Raw genomic sequence first — 16,673 nt, 5'->3', positions numbered from 1 at the left:
AAAGCACAACGCCTACGCACTCCGATCATGACATGATGCTACCTGGCCCCACTGCCATAGAATCTAATGGGGATGCTTCCCCGTAAGCAACAGTGATTTTGACGTCACCGCTTTCGTCACGCCAGACTTGGCGATGGAAATTTCTGGCCAGTGAGCATGGCGTCATAGATAGGAGTGCGTAGGCTTGTGCTATCTAGGCGGTGTTGGTGAAGACCGACGGTGAGTGCTAAGTACGTTGGAAAATGACGCCTGTGGTCGTCATTCTGGCAGACAAGCAAGATAGCTTGATGGCAGCTGTAAAATCGTGATCCGTGACAACCGTGATCAGAGTTGTAAGCGTGTCGGTGGTAACGTATGTCGTGATTGGATGGTCTCGAGCCATTATAACTGTTCCTGCTATTGAGACACTCGGCGGAGACCGAGGCAAACGCGTAGTGCCTGTGTTTGCACGCTCGGAAGTGCTCGAAGATTTGACTTACAAGGTTTAGAAAGCACGGGAGAGTTATAGCACAGGCATCCGATAAAAAGTGCTCGGTACAACCCTGGCATAAACCCCACTGATGAACCCCATGTTTTGCCAGCGATGAACTTGAAGACGCGGACAACAGATATTAGCGTATTCTTTAAATGGGCAACCTGAGCGCTCCAGGAGACGTCCCGGTTAACAATGACACCCAAAAACAGATGATTTCTCTTGTAGAAGATAGGCTGGCCATTGATGCATACTGGATAACCAGTTATCGCTCTTCGCGTAAAAGCGAGTAATGCACATCGTTCTACCATCTACCATGGTTAGGCCTTGTGTGCAAACATAGCCAGATGCCTGTTGCTGCCTACTGTAGTCTCGCAGGAACCTCAAGGCGAGCCCATGCAGATGTCATCGCAGATGACATGATATGCAGATGTCGGCGTAGATTGGGACACTCGCTGTTTTCAGTAGGGAATCGGCCAGCGCAAGTAGCGCGAGGTTGAAAAGAATAGCGCTTAAAAGAGCGTCTTGTAGGATTCCAAGGCCCGTGTAGTTGTCGGTAGTCGGACCATCTTCAATACGTACAAACAAGGAAGTTCGTGTCAAGTAGCTTCGGATCCATCGAAATACTCGCCCTTTAGTGGTCACCGTTGGTGTGAGAACTCGCCTACACAGCTTCGCTGTCTTTTATGTATCAGTTGCTCAGATTGGCAAACATTTTATTTAGGACTGGTAGCGTCAAAAGAGACGGCAGATCCCAATGACAACGTCAATGAAATGACATAGCATGACAACGTCAATGACATAGCAAAAGCTAAGTTAACAACTTTTGTTTGGTCGTAACGGTGTCGAACAACTAGTAATGCCTGATTTGGGCCGGAATGGGCGGCGTGTGTGTCTGTGTGTTGCTCGCTAGCTAAACAAGTGATACAAATGCCTCAACAGTAAATCCAAAAGTTAGCTTGTGTACTTAACCCGCACAGCTCTTCATAGACTTCTACGCCTGCAAATTTAAGGTCATTCAGGAGACTGCAGCACTAAAGCTCGGTTATGACGTCTTTACGACGTGAATGAAAGTCCCGCCACAGAATTTTCTGAAAACACATAGAAAGGATGATGAACTCGGTCGTGCACAGGACGTCTTGCATGAGCACTCGGTGTGTACACATCGTTAAGGAATGAATTTGGTGCGCAGTGGCTGTGCGAAAAGAAAGACGCGTCGTCCCTTTTCGAAGAGAACGGCAAGAGATAACTTCCATAACCGAAAATACGGCGCGTATATGCCTCCCAGAGCAGTTTTACCGACACCGTCAACGAATACTTCTAGAACACATTAAGTGGAGAAGAGCGAGTGCTTGTATAGTTCGATGGAAGCGCAGTTTGGGGAAAGAAAAAATCCTGAGGTAAAAGCAATCGCGTTCGGTGCCCAGATGCCGTGCGCTCATCGGCGAATTTTCGCGCGCTGAGTACATCCGCGAGCTGCTACTAAATGGCGAGAGCTGCACGTTGACCTATGACGCAATCCGGGTTGTGCACAAGTCACCGTCTACGCCGGAGCCATTTTAACGCTACAGCGTTAAGGGCCCACTGACCTCCACTACGAAGGCTGGATGGCGCACCCCCTATGTCCGCGGCGGGAGCTCATGAAGCTACCTGAAGTTCCCCCGCATGTCCTGGAAGCCGGCGTCTGCTGCGGTTCTTAAGAAAATGAAGTATTTTCGGGCTGCCGCTGTCCTCGTGATCACACATTTTATTTTTTATTGCGATATCAATTATATGGACACTTCAACCGGATTTCTGCCGTCGCCGTGAGGTTCCGTATAAAGTCCAAGGGCGATAAAATCGTCGCCGCGCGCCGTATGCGCGAATGAAAGCGCGGGGGGGGGGGGCGCTATCATGGAGAGCGAACGCACGGCGGAAAGCAAACGCGACCGTCTCGCGAAAGGCCGTGGGGGGACGGGAGGGAGGGAGGAGGGCCGACGCTGTGCTCAGGCACCAAATACGTATCTTGCAACCGGGCGCAAGGGGAACTGGTCACTCAATCTCCAACGCGAAAGCAAGAAAGCGGGAAGGCAGCGCGAAAGGCAGGGAGGGAGGGAGGGGGGGCAGCTTTTACTCTGCCAACAACTGGGCTTCTACTTTGCACGCTTGTGGCGGTCGCCCGCACCGTCTTTTATCTCCACATGGCTCTGACCTTTGTATGCGCTGTGCATTCGCCGCTCAGTTTCCGTTGAAGCGATAGACCGCACGAACCTTCGCCCGCTGCGATGGCTGCGCTTGCTGCCAGCGTTTTGACAGTCGTTCTCTGCGGTTATTCAGTGTGATGTATTCATGTTTGCTTGTGCGCGCTGACACTACGCTTGTTAATTCAGTTAGTAAGCGAATGTGTCCAAGTTTATGCAGCCGATAAAACTACTATCCCTACTCCGAATAGCTCTCTACTAATTTGCTATCACAATTGATGCTTCGCCTTCCGGACGAAACAGCGACCTTTTTTTAAAGATATCACATCCTCACTGATCTTAGAGTAGGACAACATAGCATGAAGCAGCCACAAACACAAAGAAAGTTTGTCTGAATGCGCGTTTAAAGACAAAAAGATTCCCACACTATAGAGTGACAAATTTTCGAATTATGCTTTTCTGCCAGTGGCTTTCACGCTTGTTAACATGATTTTGCAATGCGATATTTTTTCTTTACAAAATGGGAAGTCATCACATGTTTACGATGATGTACACTCGCGCAACACTGTATGCCGTTTCATATTTGCGTACCGTTGAAAGGTTTCAGAAACGCCACCCTCTCTATCCTAAAGTGCACATGTGCAAAAGAAAGTCCTAAAGTGCAAAAGAAAGTCATTTAGGAAACGCAACGACATTGAGGTCTATATTATGGTGATCGATTAAGACATATCCACTTATCACAACAGCCTTGACCAAACTGGAATCGGCACCGCAAGCTGTTGAATTGGTGATGTACAACAACGACTAAGTTGGAACATGAGCACTATGTTCACCTATATATAGCTCAGTACAAGCCCCTTCAGTGCTGTATAATAGTTTCTGCTGATAATGAGGTGGCCACGTCTTAAACCACTGAAGATCACTACACATTCGTATGAAACCGGACAACAATGACACAACAGAACAGTGCGTTTATTTATGTCATAGCCATGTGTGGTTCATGGTCGCTGCAAAGCCTACTGCCTGGAGTTGGTTTCCATTTGTCCCTTTTGAGGTTAATCATCCATTGATGGAAAATTTGCGGCTTCGAGCGCGGAAACCTGCATGACAAAGGTCAAACTGCTTTAAGACGCCTCACCTGCGAAAGCGAAGCTGTTTCCTCGTAAAGTGCGCGAAAATCAATGCAATTTCGGGGTACAATGAAAGCCATAACGAGAGCTTGACTGTACTCCGCAGATTTTTCAGCTAGCTGATTGATGACATGGAGGTGATTTATCGTAGAAAATCCTTTCCTGAAGCCAGCCTATTCTCTTGGCTGATAGAAGTCAAGCGAGGTCCTTTTTCTTTTGGCAATTATTGTGAATATTTTATAGCATACTGAAACCAACCTAATGGGCCTATAATTCTTCAATCCTTTAAAGTCTTCCTTCTTATGGATTAGTATAATTTTTGCATTCTTCCACTCTATGGTACACTTGAAGTCGTGACACATTGCAAAGAAAGGGCCGCAAGTTATACAAGCACAGTATCTCTTCCATCTTTGATCCAATAGACTGTTATTCCATCTTCTCCTGCCTTTGAAGCTTTTCCTCTAGTTATGGAAGTTATCCTTTTCATCCCTGCTTTCAATGAAGCTTGCGTGGATACTCTGTGTACTGTACTTGTCCGTATTCAGTTCTTCTGGTGCTTTTACTACATCAACGAAATTGCTAATGGCATTACCCTGCTTATCTTTCACGGCATGCACCTTGACCTGTCCTATGTCAAGTATTCTTCTCACAGATTTTTGTACATCGTTTACTTTCTTATTCTTTCGCGAATTCATTCTGATCTCTTGAGAATTTCATGTTTTGTCATCTCCTTATTAGGTGCTTTCTTACATGGCAAAGCTTACCTACTGGTTGCCTTGGTGCCTTACCTTCAACTTCAATTGCTGCTTCTGAAATCGGCCTAGATGTTATCATCTTCCTGTTCCTTGATGGCTGTAGGGAAGCACGAAGAAAGCAAGATAATGCTCGGGGCCACCTTCGTGACTACCGCAGAAAATTTCATAAACTTTATGAAAGCAGTGAGTGAGCATAGAAGAACGCGCAACCGTGCCAAAAGGGAAAGCCGACCAAAATACATATCAAGCATAAACTCTTACACAGACGAAATCAAAGCCTGGAACCAAGTCAAGAAATTAAAGGACCGCCAAAGCAATCCTACACAATTAGTAAACACCCAGGGAAACCCTCTTGAGGACTAGGCTGATTCTATAGGTGCCCACTTCGAGTACATTCATAGTTCGGCCCATTACACAGATACTTTTCTACGGTACCAGCGGCAAGCACAGCGATTGCCCTTGGATTTATTTATTTGTACATTTATTTATACATGTACCTACAGCGCCCTCTAGGGGCATTGTTGTAGGGGGCTTGCTATACAAAAATACATAAATGACATCATGCAATACAATATGCAACAGTTTAACAGCATCCGATATATGGTAGGAATGCATAGGCAGGACAATTGCCTTTGACATCAAAAAACAGCAAGAAAAAAAAATAACAAAGAATGATGCTTACAAACGTCCATTTACCATGGCGGAGTTTCGGGTCTCACTGAGTTGTAATAAGTCAGTGCCAGGAAGAGACAAAATAGCTTAGGACATGATCAATCCCTGGAACCTGATGACCCTGGAACTCACAAAACACTTCTGTCGCTTTTCAACTCCGTATTCTGTGGGGGGTACATCCAGGCTGCCGCTGCCTGGAAAGAGGAAGTAATAATTCCTATTCTCAAAAAGGACAAGGACCCGACTACGGCTAGCCGTTATAGGCCTATAGCCCTAATAAGTTCCAAACTCTTTGAGAAAATGACTAACTGGTGCCTGATCCATTTTCTTGAATATAACAAAACCCTAGATCCCTTACAGTGCTGTTTCAGGGAAGCTAGATCCACAACAGATCACCTTGTCCGCATCGAGAGAAATATTCGTGATGCCTTTGTGCATAAACAGTTTTTATTTTCGGTGTTCTTAGACATGAAGAAAGCATATGACACCACTTGGCGTTTTGGAATCCTTGGCGATCTGGCTGGAGTGTAGTACGAGGAGGTGCGCTGAGTTGCACGTTATTATTGCAATTATATGCATATGCGGAAAGTTTTCATTTTTCCGGGAAGGGGGGGGGGGGGGGGGGGCTGACCAGCTTTCCGAACCCCATCCATGTATGCGTATATTTATTTATTTTTATTTATTTACAAATACCTCACAGGCCTACCAAGAGGCATAGGGGGAGAGAGGCGTAGGTTACACTAAATACAATCGGTTAAGTGATACCAATGCTACAGGGAACACAAGAAATTTGCATATAGCAAAAACCAGACATATCGTCAAAAAAGAAGAGAAGAAAGAAGTGAACAGATAAGCATTGCAAAAAAACAGCAAGAAGTGAAAAAAGTTACATTATACATTACATAGTTACAAAGGACTTTATACATTGCATAATATTGAAAAAGCGAAAAACAAAAGTGAATAAAAAATAAAAAATAACACAGGCATAACGCGTGAGAATGCATTGAAAACTTAATCGGTTTGATAAAACTGTCATCAGTGTGAAGAAAAATGTTTCGTCAAATTACAGCAACAAGCGTCATGATTTGTGAGCGAGGCAATGATATCTGGAAGCCTGTTCCAGAGACGGATAGCGCGAGGCAGTGGTGAAAAGTTAAATGCTTGCGTCATGCCATATACACGGGCATAGCTGAAATGATTGTGTAACCTGCGCGATGTGAAGACGTGGTGATTCAAGCATGGTGGGGATATTCCGTCAGAGTGAACTTATCGAATAATGACAGCAATGCAATATCACGGCAAGTACTCAACGACTGCAATGATATTTCGGCTTTGATCTGCGTTATGCTAGACTGGGAACTGTAATTATGAGTAACGAAACGACTTGCCCTATTCTGAATTATTTCCAATGCGTCAATTAGGCATTTCTGATGGGAGATGCGTACTCAAGCTGGGGTCGCACGAATGTTAAATAAGCCAGCTTACGCAGGCAGATGGAACACTGCGCAAGTTCCGGCGCAAGAACCCCAATGATTTGGATGCATTGGCGGAGACACACGTAATGTGCTCAGACCATGTTAGGTTAGGTGTAAGGTGCACACGAAGATACTTATACTGTGTAGTCGGCGATATAATACTATTGTTAATGTGGTAGATAAACTGCGAATTAACAGGTCTACGGGTGAAAGACATTGTTTTACGCTTTGACACGTTTAGTGTCATGAGCCATGTGTTACACCACTGGTTCACGATATCTAGGTCTCGTTGGAGTGCTATGTGATCATCACTGTTGGTTATTTGGCGGTAGATTATACAATCATCGGCGAATATTCGTATGCAAGACGATATGTGGTTAGGCAGATCATTTATATAAATTAAAGACAACAGAGGCCCAAGGACGCTTCCTTGCGGCACACTAGAAGTAACGTTAGATTTGGGAGAATCGCAGTCATTAACAGATGTAAATTGCTCTCGATTCGACAAAAAGTTACGTAGCCATGACAATGTATAGGAGTCCAATTTTATCGCAGAAAGTTTCGATATGAGGCGGCAATGTGCCACACGATCAAAAGCTTTGGAAAAATTTAAGGAATAAGCAGTCGGTCAGTAAGTAGCGATTCATGTTAAGGTGGATATCGGTTGTAAATTCAAATAACTGTGTCTTGCACGAAAAGCCTTTTCTGAAACCGTGTTGATTGCGGGAAAAAAAAAGCTGTTAGATTCTAGATGTCTATAAATATGCGAAGCAATTACGTGTTCGAGCATTTTGCAACAAATGCAGGTAAGCGAGATGGGCCTGTAATTTTCACACGAGCTTTTACTTCCATTTTATAAATCGGTATAACTTTTGCGATCTTCCAGTCGAAGGGAAGCATACCAGAGATTCAGGACTGCCTGAATATGTGGAAGAGGATCACGCTTGACACAGAAGTGGTATTTTTTAGTATCGTAGAATTTATTCAATCAATGGGGGGGGGGGGGGGGGGCACAAGAAGAAGACACTTTGAGGTTGTTTATTAGCGAAGCAATGCCCTCTATCATGATGTTTATCGGTGCCATGTAATCATAGTCGAAATCATGTACAAAGGGTACATTAGAGCTATCCTCACTTGTGAATACAGACGTGAAAGAGGAATTGAAAACCGTTGAACACTCTCTAAGAAAAAGCAATCGCGTTTTCATTGTGTAACAGAATGCGGTTACTCTCTTGACTAGGGCTTATTGTTTTACAAAACTTTGTTGGATTGTTCTTCAGTAATTGTGGGAGGTGGTTAGTTAAGTACTTATCCTTTGCTGTGCGTACGGCAATGCAATATGATTTAAGGTAGGCTTTGTATTCAGTCAACGATGAAGGCGTTCTAACGCGCCTGGCGTACTTCTAAAGCCGCTTTTTTATCTTTCATGCGCTTAAGGGTTTTTGAGAACCATGGATTAGTGATTCCGTAACGCCATAGTTTCATTACAAGTCAAAGCATGCCTTATGCCACTGGTTTCGTTTATTTTCCGGACGCAGAACAAAGGATTACAGAGTAAAAATTATCAGGCGCCCAAATAAATAAACATATTAACAAATAAATAAAAAAGACAGCGATATCTCAAAAGCGCGAAAGGACTCGATAGCAAATACAGGAACAACGTGGATTGTGTTATTGAGAGGCAGATGCAGCATACGACGAATAAATATTAGTAAGGAAAATGCACAGATAGACTAGGGAGTTTTACAAATAGCGCAACCACGCGTCTTTTCTTAACCAAATGCCTTCACTTTGCTTGCGATGTTATGGGCCCCATTTTCGTTCCTTTGTATAACTGTTTGCGTTATTTTCTAAGCCAGGTGGTTTGCTTTGACTTGTAAGTTGGTGCCTTTTTCTCTACTATTAAAGACATCAGTTCGTTGTCTGTTACGATGATTTCACCATCATTGAAAGAGTGTTCGTTTGGGCACTTAATCTGGAAATGAAGTCTTCGGCAATCTAATCAAATTGATCTTGCGGGAGAGTTCTTTGTGGGCGCGAAGAAATTGCCAGATGGTTCAAACGGGCTTGTCCAGTCGTCGACCGCAAGTACATTTTCAGTCGCCGAAGGCAAGAAAAAGACCTCTAAGATGTGGTCGATGAGATCGGTATAGCCAACGCAATTTTTTTTAGCTTGACCATTTCCGGCAAAAGGTTTCGCAGGTGTTCACCCTTGCCCCCCGTAATTACACATGTGCACGACGTCCCCAAATGTGTGCAATGATACCGACCTTTGCTGGCTTAAAATGTCAATCAGCATATCTCAGTGCAAAATCAGGCGTCCTGGTTTAAGGTCGTCACCGTAGAACTATGTTATATATGCTTCGTCTTCCTTCCCTATGGCAAGCTGCTCAATGTGGGACATATGCTGCCACATATCAGGTAGCAGCATAAGTCCCTGTTGCTTAACGAAGACAGCACCGTGTCAAGTACTCTGGCGGTACATTTCACTCGCTGATGGAAACACGTCAGCTGAGGAACCTTCTTGATAGCGGCGTGCAGTCTTCTTTCACCTAATGGCTAGAACACACGGGTCCTCGACTTCTACTTTTCCTGCCTCTGCCATACATATGTGGGTCACGCGCTTCATTTTGGAGTTAATCTGCGCCGAGTTCAAGCTTCGGCCATCCGAGATGGCTGGTCCCTTCGCGTGCGCTGTCTCCCCGCGCGCTATATAGTGTTACGTTTCCGCTGGTGCTTATACGGTGGAAAATACACTTCGTTTTCAGCGTCATACGGGTTCTGGCGAAGTACCGATAAGCGAGGTGCCCCCTATTGGTTTTCAAGGTTTTTGTCGTTGGTGCTCATGCTGTGTTTGTAGCCGGTGCACATTGCAACGTCCGCAGCCGCGGTAGAAGCGAGCGCGACAGCCATTGTATCGACACTCCGGGAAAATTTTCGCTGTCTTCGTCGCCGTGATATTCCGTATAAAGTTCAAACGTCATATGAGTGAGCGACCCATACACTACGGGTGCGAGAAAAAGCCAGTAAGGCTGAGCCTTGATGCACATTATCTTCGCTCACGCGCTCAATATTCGGGTTAGTTGGAGGTGACGTGATCAAATGCGTGCATGGGCAGGAGATCACGCGTCTTCTCATCTAGCCCTGCCGCAGCTGCAAATTACTGTCTGCGGTTGACGCTTACGCGACCCGCATGCCCTATCCAATTGTTGGTAATCATTGGGGGTGCAATGATCAAGGCCGAGCAGGGATGGCTGCTAACTTCATGCACGCTGCCTTCCTTCTTAGGATGTTTTCCCGCGCCCCAAGTGTTGCAGATCGCATAGCCTAAGTTAAGAGACAGGGGTAATTGGAGATCGCTGACAGAAGCCGTCCTGTAGTGGACATAAAAATTTGCAGGTGATGAGGAATCTAATTTTCGGAGTCGCGGTGAATCGCACGCCTGTACAAACCATTCGCCTCCGCGGCCGGCGTTCATCATAATGCCAGCGTTGTGATAGCGACTGTTCGTGGTCATCCAGCGGGACATTTACAGGTTTACATGGTCCGTGCATTGCACGATGTTTATTTTAATTAGTCAGTAAATGTTACTACAATTCATATAACCAACGTACACACTCGTGTGAGGGCCGCACTTTTTTGCCGCAATTTTGACGAGCGTTACAAGGAACCGGGCCGTTTTATCTATTTTCCAACTACGAGTATGAAATCCGCCGTAAACCTCCGCGATCGCCTCCTATCGCCCTCTATAGTAGTGTACAACTTTAGAAGGCAGCCCCTAAAAGGCGGATGCACACGAGGATCAACCAATGGGCGTGCACTCTAGACTGACGTCATGAGCCGGACGGCCGGTGACCCCGCCGACGGAGGACATGGCAGCCCGCGCTTCGAGCTGGGCCGAGTTGCGTCAGCGGGACTATTGCAATAGGTTGCTGTGCTTCAGTGATGAGGGCGGGGCGCCTCTCCTCTCGAGTTATAACCGACTTTTTTATATAGTTACGACGCGCGAAAATACACTGCGCGGTAAAATTCGCACTGGAGCGCGATGGGAATCGCGCTGAACGCGATTGCTTCTCGGTTGGATTAAAAAAAAAATTTGCTTTCAAGTTGGGCGTGCGGCTCTCACACGGGAAGAATCTTTTTCGTGTAATTGTCTTATGCTTCGCTATCATTATTACTGCTTCGCCTTTCCGGCAAAACTGCAGCCTCTTTTTTTTTCTGAGTCCTAGTAGCATGACTGCTATTGATTCTGATTTCGATTGAATCCAGCTTGGCCTCACTTCGGTTACTATGTTAATGATATATATTTATGACCTCTGCAAGCACGTTGCGATGTTTCCATCCCTAATAAATGTTGTAAATTATAAGTTTTTTTTAATGAGTCGCTAGCATGACCTACTGGAAAGAGAAGCAATGCTGAGACACATATCATTCACGTGCATTTCACACACCATTGATGAAAGACTCTGCTGAAGGGGTCACTGAGGTCTGCAGGTCTTTTTCAGTGTCAAAAAGTGCGCAAAGCAATTTGTAGCGAGTTGAACATACAGCAACATATTGATTCTCTAGACATAGGCTATCCATATCATTAGAAATAATTGTTAGTTGGCTACCTCTTTCTCTTTCAAAATATCATAAATTTTGTCCAGTGTACACATTTAAATATAATGTGTCTGTGCATGGTGTTCACACTGGAAATTAAAATAGCATGTTGAAGTGAGAAAATGCGGATGAGGGAGCTTCTGGTGCGTTGGTGCTTCTAATGCGCTTGCTTTCCTATTGCCAGGATTTTCAGAAATAAAACGAAATTATGAATATAAGCCGTACACGTCCGCGTCAACAATGATGCAGTTCCCTTTTAGCCCCAATAACATTATAAGGGAAAATGTAGAGGCAACTCAAAAGAAACCATAAACAGTTTGGGTAACAGGACTCTGGTACTGACATTTTGGTACTGACCGACGTCGATAAAATCATCACCGCGTGTCGTACGCTGTGTGTGCAAGTGAACGCGCTGGAGTGTGAGCCGGCAATCACGGCTCAATGTAGCGAACGCGGGGGAGAAAGGCAGGTCGGAAGCCTGTGATCTTGAGCTTGGCCTCAAGATTCATAAATCTTTTGGCAGGTGACTGTGTACTATAGCGCTTAATTATGAATCCCTCTGATGAAGCATGTTTGCAATCGGATTGGAACGTAATTTCTTCATGGTGCAGCGACTGGCTCATGACGCTTAACACCAAACACCTGCGTATTTCTAGCCGTCCTCCAGCTAATACCCCTCGCTATTCTTCTTAATAACACTCCGTTATCACCAGTCTCATCGTACAAATATCTAGGTAGTCACTTAACACGCAGTCTATCCTGGAAAATGCATGGGGACTACATACCTTACAAGGCTAATCGCACACTCTGATTCTTACGGCGCCATTTCATAGCTTCTAACAGCACCGTTAAGCTTCATCTGTATAGGACGTTAATAAGACCTAAACTAGAATATGCATGCTCCATTTGGGATCCTAATCAGATCACTTTAATTAACACTTTAGAGTCAGCCCTTGGTGTTCCCGTTCTTTCTCTGCGCCGTAAATTTATTCGTCGAACTGGAAATGACTGGAACTATCTCCCTGCCTTCATCGCAGTCATCACCGACGTCCACAAATTTAAGGAAACTGCCGCCTATTTTGTATGCCCCTCCTCTTTGTAATGCCTCTGGCCCTGAGAGTACCGAAACAAATAAAATAAATAAAAAAGTGGGTAAAATAGATTTCGACTAAACCCACAGAAAAAAAAAAAGAAAGGCAGAGCCCTTTCACCCTGTGAAGAGGGAAGGCCAGCGAAGCTGGCGCTTTAGTGGGATTTGCTATGTTGGGGTTTAGTTATGTTGAATTTGGCTACAAAATGGTAAACCGACCCCTTCGCTACGTACTCGGGAAAGAAGCTTCGGTGCTGGCTCCGAGTGGGGTAATTTTTAAAACTTAAACGATGGCCTACGACGTTCCCAGACGAAAGTACTTGACCAAAGCTTCGTATAGACAACCGACGCCAACTCCTCTCACACCCCACTCCTCCGTTGACCTACTTTTTGCGTACACCGCCAATGGTTGGCGCGCCTCACGCTCTCCCCCTCCCCGTTCGCCTTTTCATATGCACCCTCTCACAACATAAAATGCTCGAGCCAATCATTTTGTTTTCTACGCGCGGACACGATCATCTGAGACTGAGCCCTTAACAGCTTTGCTGTAAAAAAAAAAAAAAAAAAAATATGGGCAGCTTGCTCTAGTGGTGCAAGCAAGGCTGGAGTAAACAGCGGAGATGGTGATCGACATAGCTTTTCTAGGTTTTACTAGGCTTGGCTAAGTTTTGCTAGGAAATGCTAAGTGCTGCTAGGCACGGTATTCAGAATCGTCTCGCCGCCGACGCGCTTCCAGATGAGCGGCTTCTTCTTCGGTCGTCCCATGTACTCGCCACAGAGTCAACGGGAGTTCTGCCGCCGCACTTTCTTTACGCAATTCACAGCGACTTGTTTTAGGCCTTTTGACAGCCACGTTGCACTTACCATTTGGAACTCGCTGTCCACTCCTTTCGTAATACATTGAGGGCCCATCACCATATGCCATATCTCGCCCTTGCGCCAATAAAAAACCACATATTATAATTCGATTTCTAAAGCTTCATATTTGTTTTCGAGCACCAGCCTGCATTCGTCTGTTTTTACCCTACCCAACACTTCTATATCCTGCATTATGCTGAGTTCAGCAGAATGTCTGAAATATATTTCATTTCTTGTTTCTCCATTACGGCTTTTCCTGTAGAAACCTGTAGATTCATTTTTCGGAGTCTATTCGTTTCCGCGAATTCTACCAACATCTCTCCTCTACTGCTCCTGGCATGTACTACCTCTAATCTATATATCCTATTTGGCTTTATTACGACGACCGCTACCTTTTCATTAATGCTGTAGAATTCATCTATGTCCTTATGAAATAGAAATCCTACCCCGCATTCTCTCTTATCTGGAGCCACTGTGTAGCAGAGGGCGTGGCCGTTAGTCTGCACTGCATAACCAGTTCTTCTAACCTCACTAAGGCCAATAATATCCCAGACAACGGATCTGATAATTCTTCAAGAATTATCAGGCAGCAGAATTAGCTGCTGTGCTAATCTAACCTAACTCGAGAGGGTTCGTCTGTCAAACGTTGCCGGGTTCAGTTTCCAGAGATTATTAGAACCTTCTGCCGCGTCGCAGGCCTGACCACCGCACTGATCAGGTGCTCCGTAGCCGCTGGGGACCAATCTTAATTGCAAGAGGTAATTGCCAAATTCTGGGGTATTACGTGCCAGAACCACGATCTGATTATCAGGCAGGTCGCACTCCGGATTTAGTTGGACCGCCTGAGCTTGTGTAGCGTGCAGCTAAATGTAAGTACAGGAGCATGTTTGCCTTAGGCCCCCATCAAAATACGGCTGCGCGTTACGGGTGTGCTGGCAGTTCGAAACAACTTGTTTTGAGCATTTACCGTATATATTCGTATAAGAGCCGCGCTATTTTTTTCGCAATCGTGAAGAGGTGCGGTCAGTAAACGGGGGTGGGCCAATGGGGTTTCATCTTTCTGACGGTTTGTTTTAACACGAAAGTGTTTTATGCCGGGGTCCACCAAGGCTTCACTGACGTATTTCCGTCACGGAAATACGTCATAGAACATAATACAAAGAAAGAAACCAGAAGAAAAAGTTCCACAAACATGCAAAATTTGGAAATCGAACCCACGACCTCTCGGTCCGCGACGATAGATCGCCGAGCGTTTAACCCATTGCGCCACAAACGCATTTGCAGAGAGCTACACAGACGCGCCTTATATATCTAACACTCCTCCGTGTACCCGCGCTCTTGCTCGGGGCGGTGCCGCCGCCTACGAGCAGAAAAGAGAAGTACTGCATTATGACACTAACGCGCACCGACAGTGAACGCTTCGGTGGTCTCAGCACTACGACGCCTCGATGCCAGCATTCGAAGGGACGCTGGCATCAAGAAGCACTACCAACGCCACCTAGGTGGCGTTCACCGTACTCAGCACAGCGGAGCGTGGCCTCCGCAATTAGCTCTGAAAATGTTTCTGAAGTTGATCGCGGAGGCTGCAATTACGACGCGCTGTACGCGCTGATTTGACTCGGTGACGATTCAGTTACGTGCTTTGTCTTGCGCGTTGTATTAGTGTGTCAGTTGCGTGCTTCGTCTTTCGCGTTGTGCTAGCGTGTGCAGCTTCCATATGCACGACGGTTGCTCATGGTCATCGACGTTGGTAGTCGTGATGGAGGAGACGTGCCACCAGGCGTCAGCGTGGGTGCATCAACGCCTAAGGGCGCTTTAGCCACAAAACACCAATAGACATTATATATCAATGTGCAATAAACATTACACTACTTCTGTGAAGACACGTTTCACTTTCGTGTTCTATACCGATTCCTATATAAGAGGGATCAACCACATTTTTTTTCCATGATTTCTTTGTCCAAAAAGAGCGATAGCTGTAGCTTTCATAATGCATATATTTGTTTACGCAAGCACGCCAAGCTACTGGTGGCTGTCTATATAGTCCTCAATACAGTTCCTGTCACCGCTACTCACATTCGGCTCGGTAGCACACTCATGGATAGTCGACCTCGGTGCCCTACAAGGCGTGAGATATGACTGTGACGTCAAAGCTTTTCCCAGCGATGTCCGAAAATGAGACGTGCTCAGTCTAAGATCATGCAAACAAGCTGCGACGCTCTCTTCAGCCTTCGAATTATTTATTTCAACATTGTTTTTCGAATACATTGCTGGCAAGTTTGCAATCCGGCCCTTATTCGAGTATATACGGTATTAAAAGTTCTGTATTCGAATGCACCTCTGCATGCCAGATAGCTGTTAGTTCAAGCAAAGATTAAAGGTGAAAGTGAACCTTGGTCATAGGCGTATCTACCGAGGGGGCACTTGCCCCCACCCCAGTTTTGAAAGCGGCACTTTTGAGCTGAATGCTTGAAAGTCCAACAAAACTACAGCTGAAGCTAAATTTTCTTTCGTAATAGAGTGGCCATGTCAGTAATGCGTTTCTTTACTATCCTCTGCTTCTAATAGAGTATCCCCTGCTTGGGCAGCGAAGATTGTCCTTTATGTCTCCTCGGGACTCGCTGGATAGTTCCCGTCCAGACAAATGTCAGCTTGCGCTACTATCATCATGCCCAGTGTTTTCGGACCCCTATATCCATATTTGAAAACACAATCAGCTTATTTAACCTGCAGGCGAGGGGGAGGTCAGGATAATGTAATATAATCAGCCGCGCCCAACGACTGGTGTGGTTTAACGCATGAAATCGTTGGATTTTCAAATGGTGGAACTATTTAATATCTGTCCGAAGACAGCCTACATGGCGTTGCAGTCACGGTCAAAAAATCTAATCAAATCTCTTAAGGGTATAAGTGACGAGTTTCACTGTCTATAATCACGACTTATTGTAGATATGTTCGTGAAAGTGACCTTGGTCGAACGTGCAGAGCCACTTAAAGGGGCCCTGAACCACCCCTCGGGCAGCGTACGCTGCTGTGGAGCTCTCGTTTCAACAGAAGCCATGATCCTCGCTCTCTTCTGTGTGCTTTTATTACGTAATAATAATTGCAATACGCCACGAGTCCACTGGCTGCTCGCTGTGGACGACCGCGATTGGCTTACGTTTAGCGCGTCGCAGGCACCAAAATCGGAAGTCCTGGCGTCTATGTTAACATACAAAATGACATGTGAACTGCACGCCATGGTGCTCCAGACATTTCGAAGGGAGCTCCGCCTTCGAAATGTCTGGAGCGTTGTGGCCCCGCCGTAGCCTTCGCAGTGCAAGACATTGAAGAAGGAAGGGGAGCACAGCGGAGGCCGTGTCTGATTGCCAATAGCTCCGCTTCTGCTGAACGCATTAGTTAGTTTTTGTGGTGGAGTACCGCTGTTCGAGTTCAGGCT

General features: G+C 45.7%; 1 protein-coding gene across 1 annotated transcript in view; it reads right to left on the bottom strand.

The window, feature by feature from the left end:
- Window positions 1-3,624: 3,624 nt before the first annotated feature.
- Window positions 3,625-16,673, bottom strand: part of LOC119432922 (uncharacterized) — a 49,188-nt gene continuing 36,139 nt past the window's right edge. Inside the window, exons 6-8 of the mRNA XM_049658419.1 lie at window positions 5,220-5,403; window positions 4,571-4,634; window positions 3,625-3,752 (exon numbers count right to left, since the gene is read on the bottom strand). Coding sequence (XP_049514376.1) covers window positions 5,338-5,403 — 66 coding nt within the window. The 3' untranslated portion in view covers window positions 3,625-3,752; window positions 4,571-4,634; window positions 5,220-5,337. The remainder of the gene's footprint in view (window positions 3,753-4,570; window positions 4,635-5,219; window positions 5,404-16,673) is intronic.

The sequence above is a fragment of the Dermacentor silvarum genome, chromosome 11 (genome assembly GCF_013339745.2).
Source record: "Dermacentor silvarum isolate Dsil-2018 chromosome 11, BIME_Dsil_1.4, whole genome shotgun sequence".
Lineage (NCBI taxonomy): Eukaryota > Metazoa > Arthropoda > Arachnida > Ixodida > Ixodidae > Dermacentor > Dermacentor silvarum.
Note: the sequence above shows the minus strand (reverse complement) of the source record. Positions and strands in the feature narration are given on the sequence as shown.